The sequence below is a fragment of the Rhea americana genome, unplaced genomic scaffold (genome assembly GCF_003343005.1).
Source record: "Rhea americana isolate MKP2758 unplaced genomic scaffold, rheAme1 scaffold_91, whole genome shotgun sequence".
In the NCBI taxonomy this organism is placed as follows: Eukaryota; Metazoa; Chordata; class Aves; order Rheiformes; family Rheidae; genus Rhea; species Rhea americana.
The window spans coordinates 1,785,960-1,798,425 of record NW_028187100.1 but is presented as its reverse complement, the minus strand read 5'-3'; the positions used below and the strand labels follow the sequence as shown (position 1 = coordinate 1,798,425).

At 38.5% G+C, this 12,466-nt stretch overlaps 1 protein-coding gene across 1 annotated transcript in view; it reads left to right on the top strand.

Annotated features, from left to right (window-relative positions):
- The window catches only part of EFCAB6 (EF-hand calcium binding domain 6), a 109,479-nt gene that overhangs the window by 93,265 nt on the left and 3,748 nt on the right, over positions 1-12,466 (top strand). Inside the window, exons 25-28 of the mRNA XM_085324440.1 lie at positions 4,278-4,490; positions 7,873-8,100; positions 9,984-10,161; positions 11,013-11,197. Of these exons, the coding sequence (XP_085180566.1) occupies positions 4,278-4,490; positions 7,873-8,100; positions 9,984-10,161; positions 11,013-11,197 (804 nt within the window). The remainder of the gene's footprint in view (positions 1-4,277; positions 4,491-7,872; positions 8,101-9,983; positions 10,162-11,012; positions 11,198-12,466) is intronic.

Here is a 12,466-nt window from a genome sequence, read left to right as displayed (position 1 = left end):
GTGGCCCAGGGGAACAGACCGTCTGGTTCCTCTATGTCAAAAAAACTAGACTTCTGCAGGCCCCCACCAGCTCCTGGCTAACCTATCTGCCTGCTTCCTTTCATTGTTTTGGTCCTTTGATAAAATCAAATCAACCCATCAGAGGCTGGTGTACAGGTCTTCCCACAGGAAAGTTATTCAATGTAGGGTGATTCAAGCAGGAAAATTAACATAACCTGAGATAGTTTTCATCCTCCTGTGAAATTCAGACTGACATCTGAGAGGCAAAACACATATTTTCAAACATCACAAACAAATCAAATTTCACACCTGTGGCTCCTCCTGTTCATAGCCTGATTCTTTAGGACATGCTGGAGAAGTCAGTGTGAAGGACTGATGTCCTCTACCCTTCACATTTGCACTACTAGGTGTAGCATGATTGGGTAGCTCATATATAAAAATAGACAATTTATTGTTATATTGCTTATTATTTTGTATTTGTTTAATATCATAGCTATTCTAATTACATTAGAAAAATGCCTCATTCCTCTTAAGGAAGGGCAAGGAAAATGTTGGTAAGTGTGCCATCTTTGATTCAGTGTGTCAGATCATTTTATCAAATCATTGTATCCCATTACAAATTCTAAACACTGCTAAGTGTATTTTATCCTGAAAATGTGACCTCAGAACTTGAATCTGTCTGCTGCAAAATGTTGGTCAAATGGTACATTACGGAGTGACCCTCAATGGAGTTTTCATCTTTTATTTATAATTGCATTTAATATTGCAAGCTCTTGTTGCACACCATGTATCAAATCCTCAGCAGGCGTAAATCAGCACTCAGGTTAATGGAGCCAGACTGATCATTGCCAGATGAGGATGCAGCTTTCGTTTTTGCCAGTGATAAAACACAAGCTTCTTTATAACACTGGAACTTTTAAATCAGAGTCTGAAAGCTGGAACTGGCTGGCTGGTGAATTGCTGATTATTTGAATACTAGAACAAAATGCATTTCCACCCCGGTCCACGCTTAGGCAACTAACTCTGCTGCTTCCACACATCTTTAGGGAAGAACCTTTCATGGAAAATAACTGGAAGATATGTGTTGTTAGGGACAGGCCCACAGGCTAAGCACACAAGCTTCTCAAACTGTGTAAACTGTCAACAGGATGGTTACTTCTGGCAAAGGTCATCCTCATGCACAAAGAGGAAAATGCMTCCTTTTTCAGGGGAAAGATACAGGGGCCTTCTTGTGTAAGCAGTTTCCCAAGACCTTTGCCTTCTGATCCTTCTGAGGTCAGACTTGTGGTAGAGGAGAGAACAGGACCAGAGAAATTGTAATTTATTTTGATGAACTGATGTACTTTATAATTAAAAATTTTTCTTAATATATAAATCTTCCAAAACCAGGAAGGAGCTGCAGGAATGGAGTTTCACTGAGCAGGTGTGGGTGGTGGAGCCTTCTTTTATTACTAATCAGCCTAGTTATGCCATTTATAGAAAAGGACATCAGGCTGTGCACGGAACTTTCTAAAGAAGAGAAAAATAGCCGTGCCTTGAGCAGCAAGTGATCTACATCAAGTGGCTCATGAGAAAAGCCTCACAATAATGCCCCCTTGCTCTTGGTGAAAGCTGGAGATGAAAGTGGATTTGCGTAGTCCTCCCAAGGCACGCTCTAATTCTGTTGGGAGGGATGGGGAGGCAGTGAAGAGCCATGAGATGTGAGAGGCCTCCTGCCTGCTCAGATGCTCCCCAGGGCCCAGATGCTGAATAGGACAATCAAGTGACCCAGCTATCCCAGCCCCATGGCACCATGTGGCAACTGGTGGTGGTGCACTGCAGGTAATTTTTCCTGAGAAGCCACAGAGCAGGAGCAATCTACCAAGGCCTGGACTCTGTATTCCAGAGTAATATAAATAAAAGAGTTTGAGATGAGTGAAGAAAATTGCAGTGAATATCAGAAAATCAGGTAAAAGAGAAGTAAGCCCTTTTCTTTCTTTCCAAGTAAAACTCATCTGTGAATGATTTGAAAGCACTTCTAGGACATAAACGGCACAGCTCTGAAGCAGATTAATTCGTGTTACTCCTTTTAATCAGGAGATTAAACTAAGATACAGCAAAGCTAAGAAATACACCCACGCTATGTATCATATTAGTATCAGAAATAGAAATGGCACTTAAATATCCAGATCCCCAGGCCAGAGCCTGAAATTTGAGGTTCCAGCTCCATTATTTCAGCTATAGGTGATTATTTGAGTTCTAGATGGTGTAGCTATAACTATACACTGAATGTGCAGTACACATGCAATGAAATAACTGAATAGAAAAGATTTTCTAATTTTCAATCTGTGCTTTAAAGAAGAACAAGTGATCTTTTTTTATGTTGACTTTCTAACAATTTTAAGATCAAAGTTGATGAYGTCTTACGGAATAAACAAAAAGCTCTTCAAATTAAATAAACTGGGAGAGCTTGCACTTTCAAAGTATGTTTCTTTAAAAGATTGCAGGCAGTAATATTTTCCCTAAGTCTTTGGCCATATTAGAATAATTAAAAGCAGAGAKGCAGTGCTTTTTAGTTTTTTAGAATGTCGGAGAGGCAGAAAGTGTGCCCTGTGCTGCACCATRCCTGGCAGTCTTCATTTCCTGACAACAGCATGGACTTGATTCCACGTCTGCATGTATAATTCCACTTCTCATATTTCTTCTCTTAATAATACAACTGTAATACCTACCCTGCTGATATGTTTTATGTAAAGCATGTTTAATATTGAAAAGTGTTATTTGCGTCTGAAGATAGTGGAGTCTTTTCTGATTAGCAGACAGGTTTCTTGTAGTTCTGTAAGAAACATAATTTCTTTTCTATTCAGTTATAATAATCATGTGAGAAGTGACAGGGAAACAGGAGTGCAGGACCAAAAGCCATCTGTTTTTCTSTTTTGGTATTTCATATGGCATGGAACTAGAAGGTGGCAAAGCCTATGTGCTTAAACTTGGAGGTATAAAATATAATAGCAACATTTAACATCCCATGAAGAAATACCTTTGGAGCAAAAACAGATTTTTTTTTTTTTTTTTTTTTTTTAAGAAGGACCTGTTACCACAGCAATAGTAAAACTGACTGCCACTTCTGTTTATGAAAACTTTGCTTTTAAGATATTCAGCATATTTAGTTAAGACAGTGCACTGGGTGGAAAGTTGGCTTTCACTTCTGAAAACAAGTAGTTTCTTTTCATAATTCTGATACGTTTTGTTTTTATTATTATTCCACATTGTGCCATTGAGACTAATTTTATAACTAAAACTTGATTCCACTTTAAAAGGTGAAATTTGTTGCTACTTCTAAAGGTAGAAAGTGAATGTTGAATAGACTTMATTGATGCTTACTTTTATGAAATGTAGCTTTTTGCAAGCACAGTGGGATTTTGGTGTTTTCAGTATGTCCATACAAAAACTAAGTACTGTTTTACTCTTCAAATGGTTTATTCCAGGCAACCATATTTTGTAATTTTTGTTTCTGCTTGCCACAGGAACTTCTACTGGATTTACTGACAGTGTGGGTTTTCACCCTGTAGAATGCAWAATAAGGAGTTTAGATAGTATGAGGTTTAATGGTAGATTTTAAAAGCAGTACTCTGCTGTTAGATTTGAGAGCCAGACACTGGAAAAAAGGACTGTGTGCATCTTGCCCTAGCATTAACACAGTTTTACCAACCACTTCTCTCCTTTCACCTTACACATACATACATTTGCCACCTTCAACTACTATGGATAACCGGATAAAAAAATACTACAGTAAATACATCTGGAATTTAGACATGAAGGGGAAATAATTGCCTTCTCCTTCATTTTAAGACTGATGGCCYTTTTAAAGCAATGAGATTTCCACTGTGTGCTAAAGATTATTCAGATGAGACAAATATATTTGGGATATTTGGGCTAGTTAGCCCTCAATTCCATTTTTCTGCATTAATAGAATAGCCCTCTTTGTAAGATCACCCAATTTTTTAAACCTCTGTAAAAGTTTAGATCAGTCTTGGAATTCTATGCTTTTGTTGGCCTCTCACCAGTTGGATCCTGTTTATAGAGTTCTCTTTTTTTTCCTCTTTAGCTACTTTTATATGGCCCCTTTTCTCTTTTGTGGTCTAAGCCAGAATTCCTGGAAGGAGGTTTTACTGCCTGCAGGATCTGAGGCCACCTTCTCCATGGACTTTTCCCTATCCGACTGGCTGAACACCATATCATGATTGATAATTTATTTGGTGGATCCATTAGTGATTCTGTGTGTATGTTTTGTCTAGACAAAAGAAGGGCAAAAAGTCACTCTACCTAAATCTTCTTGGGAGCTGTCAAAGAAAGGCATCCTCTCCCGGATACAAGAAGTAGTGACTGCTCGCTTTAACACCATTGCAAAAGAGTTTAAAGATATTGACTCATCAAAAGACAACACAGTATCAAAAGAGGAGTTCTGGGATATATGTAACCAACATTTTCTGCTGCTGACTGAAGAACAAGTAAGAGAACTTTTTTTTTTTGTTAAGTGTACAACTGGGTAAATTATCTGTGGCTATAGGAATGTGTTTGCATAGTGTTGAGTATAGGCAAATAGTTTAACAATCTGGATGAAATGAAAATGTTTTAAGACTATCATTCCAGGAACATTTGTTGCTATATTTGCAGGAGATTATTTTTTTCGTTATCTCTGAGTATGGTTGTGAACTATAATAATCACAGGCTTTCTGAAGCAAAGTCATGGTGATGCTATTGCTAATAGCTAAGGTGTGAATTTAAAGCACAGTAGCTCCCTGTCACAAGCTCCATATCTGGGTACTTGCTATTTTAAAAAAATTCTTWTTTCAGTTTTAAGCTAGTTCACTTCTCGGGTTTGTGGGGAAAAAAGCATTCTCAGCATGGAATTAAAAGTACTTCCATGGGGATCTAATGCAATTCCCTTTTTCTTAGTAGCTATTTTGTCCTACCTTCCTCAAACAAAGAAAGGGGTGACTATTTGACATTTCCTGCCCACCTCTCAGTGACATGTCTGCATTAAAGATTCCTCTGGATCAGCCTCTGCAGAGCTTCAGTACTCTTGAATTTAGCTTGAGTGAATTAAGTCATGACATGAATCTGGCAGTACAAACTATCTGATATGCACAGTGCTTATCTCGGGGGAAGCTGAGAGTCCRATCTTTTATAGGATTCTGTTTCTGCTAAGCTTAAAATGAAAGAAACCATTTTTTATCTTTGTTAATGTTGTTTCAGTGTGATCCACTGTAGTCCAAAGACTAGGTGAATAATAAAACAGAAGGAACCTTGACCATGAGATTTCAGATTTTGCTCAACAGCACTCCAGCCTTCATGTTCAGAACAGCATCAAAGTCATTTGGCAGCATCAATGTCATTTGGCAGCAAACTGAAAGTCACAGAGCCCCCAAACTCATATGCATGTCTGCACTACAGAAAATTATTGCAGTACTTTACTCATTGCAAATATATTCTCTGATTTCTTAGCCCTGTACTTACCACCTAGCAACTTTGACTATATATTGAAAACAAGAGTTGGGCCTTTTTGTAATTACAGTAAAGGGATTGCACAATCTGCCTTAATATCGGGCAGCGCTGTGCATGTGAGAAGTTGCAGATTAAAGCACTGAAGAAAATCAAAGTATTTTCCACTTTCCCCTTGAAAATAACGTGAAAGAATGAATGGCCTTTGTTCTGTAGTCCTAATAGTCATACTTTTGGTGAGACACCAAGTGTAAGTGCCATATCTGTGCTTAGAGTATCAACACCAGATGAAACCTAAGTGAAAATTTAGTGTTGCTCTTCCTCATCCCTGCAAAATGCTGAGTCAGAGATTCCAGGGTGATCTCACAGCTGAGCTCTGGCCTAGGAGAAGGCACAGGCTCCAAACTGAGTTATGAAAAATCTCTTACTTTTTTCTTTTTTGGAAGTGGTAAAGCTAGTCTATCCAGCTAAAAAGTCCTCCAGACTAGATCGTGTCTGCTTTGCACTCGGAAAGAAGTGAAGGGAAGTAGGAGCTATTTTATACTTAAAAGAACCTCAGACAAGTGAAGAAAAAAAAATCATGATAGAATCTGTCATCCATAATAGCAACTAGAAGCAGGCCTGAGGAGCTTCACTTACATAAGCAGCAGCCKCTGTTTGAGTGAGACTCAAGCCCTGTATCTCCAGAGATATTTTGATTTTGACAGGCCTCTCAAAGATATGCCTACGTAGATCTATATGAAGATGCCCCATGAGAGCCTTCCAATCTGGATACAGGATTTGCCACTGCTAATCCAAAACCCTGCTGTTCAGGCTGTTGTCACTGCTCAGAGTCATTACAAAAGTGTTACTAATAGTCATAGTCTGGATGACTTCAAAGAAGATGTCTCCTTTTATCCTTTTCTGGATGATGGCCACTTACTGTTTGCTATTAGCAAGGCTCAGCAGGAATCTGTATAGAATTGTGGATGAAGAATTTCTTCCTGACGTTAGACCCATGATCCTGTGACCTTTTCCAGAAAAGGCTGAGGATGGTAAACACACTGCAAGCAAGGTATTTATTAATATGCTGGCTACCAAAATCCCCTTTCCATTACAGGCAATTATTTCCTCTCTGCTTGAACTACCATTGCTATTTGGAATCCCCAAAAAGGCTAAATTTCATTGGGTGTTGAAAGAGTTGCTAGCTATAGCTAACCCAGCTCATCAGGGTATTGTTCTATTTAATTGAAGTTTGCAATACACTTTGAGATCCTCATATGAARTGTGAAGTAAAATCACAAGTGCAAAATAGAATTGTTTATAATTCATAATGTGGTAGCAGCCAGGCCAATGGGGGAAAGTTAAAAGGAAATTCAAAATGTATCCTTTGCCCTTTGAAGTTTGACTGCAACTTGGCACATGCATCAAAGAGGTGACTAGTTTCCTTTAGGGTTTAAGTCTCTGCCGAAAAAGATCAAATCAAAAGCAATCTGAAGTTCCCAATTAGATTTATATTAAAAATCAATAATGAAGGCCCTAAAAAGGCATACTGATGACTCTTGAAATGCTCACAAAATGAATGCAGCTCATTTAAGGGCACACTGTAATAATCCTGGCTTTGATTAGTAGCTTATATCATGAGTAGTCCCATTTAATTCAATGCAGCTACTTATGGAATAAAGTGCTATTCAGTGGAAGATTAGCACAACCTCATCCTTAGAATTCTATAGGTAACCATGAAGGCACATTACTTGCACTGTGTTGTGCCACCTTGACCTTGAAAGGTGCTTCAAGCAACAGAAGTAAGGATATAAAAATCTGTCCCTGGGTCTTCTAAAGGCTGTCTGTACTATAGAGGTACGGTTCCTGACAATATATTGTGACTAAATGGTTCTAAAGGCTGTAAAGATTTTCTGCTATGTTCTTTTGTGATGACTCATTTTTGCCCTTGGGGTGAAATGAATTGGTGATGCAAATACAATAACTGAGGAACTTGAACAGCCTATTGAGATGGTAGTAGAACTTAGTTGCACCTGATAGCATGAGAAATTTGCCTCAATGGTACTTAGGATATCGGTGCACCATGTATTTGATTTACATATCATGTTAAAATGTTACTCTTCTATACTGCAACTCAATCACTGCATCTAATCACAAGATTTAGTCATTTAAACAGCTTACTAAGGGCCCAACTCAATTAAAAAACATCTTGCAGAAATACATTTTCATTCCTTTCCTAGCCTTGTGCAGGCTTCTGCAGAGAAGCCATAATTTTTTCTAATAAGGTGGATCCTAGGATTCCTTCTATGCCAAGCCATCTTCTCCCTTTCTTTTCAATATGTTGGGGATTCTAGTTTTTGTTTCTGAACTATCATTTACAAAAGTCATCTTTTGCATCTTTATTAGTTTGAAAATCTTTGGAACACAGTGGATGTCAGTGCTGGTGGCCGGTTGAAGTATCAGGACTTTTTGAAGAAGTTTAGTTCAGAACTTGTAACGATGCCATCAAGCACTTCCAGTGCAACTAATTCTGCGTCTTCTACCAAGCCAGTTAKTGGTGCCTTGCTGGAGCCACAGGTATCTTCTCAGCGTGAACGTCCCAAGACATCATCTTCTCTGGAAGGGCAAAAAAGAGTAAGTGACAGACATTTTAGGAATTTTCTGGAATTTCATTTCTGTGCGTAGGCTGAAAATAATCTCCGTGGAACTCAGTGAAGGCATTTCTATCAATTGCCCATGAGATCAGGCAAACAAACATCTGTAACAAACATCTGTTAATAAGCAAGCATAGTAATTTGCAAACTGTGTTACAACAGCAAAAATTGGGCCAGGTAGTTAGTGTAACTGCTGAAGTCAAAGAATTTATGTTAGTTTATACCAGTAACATACCTTGTTACCTTGCTTATTGCAAATAAAATTYGCAATACTATTTAAGCAGTCAAATTTTTGAGAACAAATTAAACAGGTGAAGTTTCAAAGGCTCAATGGCTGCAAAAGCAACAAATATAAACCCTTTATCTGTGGTCATCTGCTAAAGCTAGGCATGACTGGCAGTTGCCATTTTCCAAATGATGTTTGCTGGCCTGTCCAAAAACATTCTCATCATCTTACTCTGCCTTCTGGTGGGTGACAAATTACAGCTGTCAGTGACTGATAGTCTAACTGGCAGTCTTGCCATGAAGGCCAGTGGTCTGAGAGAGGCAGGAGAAGTGGATAAGAAAGGCAGTAGTTTTGTTTCAGCTCTGCATCTGTACCTATAATTCATGTCATTGAAGCTCATGGGTTGCCTGAACTTCCATGCTGTCATCTTCCACAAGTAGTGGAATTCACAGAAAGATGAGAAAATTGTTATAGGTATGAAAATGAAATAATCTTCTTGCGGTTGCAGTATGTATTCCTCGTTYTTTGGCTACAGCCAAACTTGCAACAGAAAAATACAACATTTAAAATTATTCAGTGCTCCAAATGTTCTTGGATTTTTCTTACTCCTTCTACACGAGATGTTTAGCTATTAAGAAAGAAATAAAAGATTGAACAAATTAAAGATACGAACAGCTTGTCCAGAGGGCTGGTCTAAACATTGGCCCACTGGTAATTAATTATCGCATTACCTGTAGGTTCTTTCTTAAAAGGTCCGGACAATTAGTTACACCCATCCTTCATGCTTTGATCCAGTTTTTACAGAAAGCAATGGAAAACTCTTCACTACTCTCAGTGGATGCTAAATTGGACACTATAACTCAGGTCTCCTAAAACTCATGRCTGTTGGAAAGCCTCTGGACAGCCTGAACTTGATCCTGACTGGATAAGGATCAACTGATTCTGAGTGAATAAATGCCCTGGCAGCATTGCATGGAGAGGTGTGTAAGGCCTCAGCAAGTCTGCCCCAGGGAGATCCCCAAGAAGGCACTAGGAAGTYTCACTAAATATGGGATTATATGTTGGATCTAGAAGTGTAAATACTTGCACGTGTATCATGCTGTGGTAAGACGAGGCTTTGCTTCCAGCTCACCCCATAGCACTGCTTAGGAAGCAATCAGRAAAACACCACACGCCAGGGTCCTCTCATGTTATTTTTTGCTATAGCTCTGCGTGTAGCCACAGTAGTTTTGGGTTCTCCCAGTAATAAATCAAAACACCATTATTTCATTATCCAGTGACTTTACATTGATCTGTCTTTTGTGAGATAGTATTAAATAGGTTATCTTTTTGGAACACAGTATCTGTCATTTAACAAGAAATAGTTTGGAGAAACTGTAACTAAATTACAAATTAAGTAAAATCAAGAAAAAGTAGTCAAGGCTTATTAAATGAATAGTGTCATTTTGACACCAGGAGTTATTGTACCATTTTTACCTGCAGTTCCACAGACACAAATCAAACCAGACTTAGAAATGGCTTAAAAGGTACATTAAACTCCAATATGAAAGACTAGAAACTGAATTTGTCATTTGATGTTTTGTCTAAACAGCCAGTAAAACTTGGGAGGAAAAATTACCATTACCTCCTTCTTTTAGATACCAGCATCCAGCCGTCCTCAGACAACAGCAGCATGTTCTGGACTTATCCTTAACTGTGAACCAATAGAAAATAAGATAAGAAAGAACATCAAGCATTCCTGGAGAAGAATACTGAAAGAGTGCAAAGAGAAGGATGTCAGTAAGCAAGGAGAAATCCCAATGTCAGACTTCCTAGGTTTGTTACCGTCTGAAAAACGTTTTATTCATTCTAAGATGCGTTTCATTTTCTCTCTGGTGTCCCRGCCATAGGAACGTCTGGCCCTGGCAAGTGGCATCTACTGCATGACTGCTCCATCCTGCTATAGCAGAGCAAGAATAGCTTAAAGTAGCCTTGGGTGCAAAACATTCTTACTCGGAATTAGCTATTCCTTGGGAAAGGAGAGTACCRCCTTGCCTGTTGGTACTCATGACATATATACAGGATGGCTGATCACCTCCCTAAAACACTAGTCCTTTGTGGGACTGGGGAAATGTAAATAAAAATATTTACCAGACTTTTTCCTCGTGCTTTGTATGTGCTTATGGTGAAATCCTGGTTGCACTAGTCTTGGTGGCTGAGGGCCTGCTAATTTTGAAAGACCATGGATTTTACCCTTGTAACGTCTGAGCTATGCAGCTGTTCTGTTATGTTCTCTTCTAGAGGGATGAYCTTCTGTGCCTTCATATAGGACATTTGCACATGTAATAAGACTGTATGCRCCTGAATAATCAAATGTAAAATCCTAGGTGAGGGAACACGTTGTTAGCGTGTCAGAACTTTTATCACAGTTAATATCAAGAAGTACTGGTGCATTTAAAATAACATGTTATCAGTCAGCTAAAACCTTGTTCAGTGTGAATTGCCATGCCTATAAGCATACGCATATACATGTAGCTCTTCACAGCGCAAGACATGCATAACATGTTTATGCAGCAGTCACTGCCTGCCAACATAGCTCCACTAAAAGTTGTCCATGGAATACAATTTTGRGCTATTTTTAAGAGTGACAAAATGAATACATTTTTTGCATTTCTGTGTTATTTCAGATGTAGCAGAGAAGTTCAAGTTGAATTTAAGTGAAGAGGAAGTTAAACAAATTACAAAAAAATATGATTTCAAGAACGATGGAAAATTTGCGTACTGTGACTTCCTTCAGAGCTGCATCTTGTTTTTAAAGCCCCGGGAAACCTCCTTGCTACAAAGGATGATTATACAGAAGCCGCAAATACCAGTATGTATAAAGCTTTTAAAAATTAAAATTATATATTTTTTCCAATTTTTGCTGCAGTGACAGAATATTTCATGGCCTGAATCTATAGTCAATTTATGCAGGGACTTTCCAACATTTTCCTGTTTAATTCTGTGATATTAGTTGCCTAATACTCATTTGGTATCTCCTTCAGTTAGAGGATTTAACTCCTTGGGATCATGCTCTGCATATCCAGGTTATATGATAAATTTGCTAAAACCTGCATAGTGTTTAGAAATAGAAAACATGGGAGCTGAAGTTGAAGACTCTTTGAGCTTAATAAAATCATCTAGAAATAAAAATTGCAGATGTCTCTTGGGACAGCCCCAGCTGGAGATACTGTCAGTGTGCTATGCCTCCACTCCACATGAGCACTGTAGGAAGAATTCAGAGGAAACTTGCACTTGCAGTGTTGTTAATGGTCTCTAAAAAGAATCTAATAGCTATGATTAGTCAGCACACATTATGCCCTTACAGCTCTCCCYGTCATACATACCCTCTCCACAAGCTGCAATGAAAAGACAAGGGAATCCCAGCAAGACAGCTACACATGGCCTGTTCCCCCTTGACCATGGTACCAGTCTAGGGCAGAAAAGATCAGAAGAAACACAGAAATCTGGGTCTACTGGCCYGGAAAATGAGACATTGGTAACTGCATCCCAGTCAAGTTATGAAGTAGGAACACTGCCAGATTCCAAATCTGCTCATTCAGCAAGCTTGCTACATTTTTAGCCTGTTTCTGACTGTGCCTAATTAGCTTAGATATGGTTAGTAGCAGCATTTTATGGAGAAATTACATTACTGAAGTGTTTTCATCTGTGGAACTGTGGAACAGATTGCTACCAAGGTAGGAAGAGAGTATCATTAGGAAATATCAAGTATTCACTGCCAGTAGAGAGAGTAAGGTAAAACTATTAAGTTTTGCATCAAAGAATTTCATTATCTTACATAAGGTTTCCTTTATACACAAATGTGATGCTGTAAAATTCCATCCCAGTATTCTGGAGTGGATAACACAGTAATTTTTAAGCCCCTATGCTGTTGTCTCAAATCATTTTTATTTATTCTATTCAGAAAACATAATGAGGAGTTCAGTCCAAGTTCTGAGCATCTTTATATAATGTAATATTCAAAGTGAAATTTCCTCGTAGATTGCTCAACCCATTCCACCTAATAAGTATACAGATATACATCAAAAGGAATAATAAAAACAAATAAACCCTTTTTCTTGTGGCAGCCACAACTACTTCT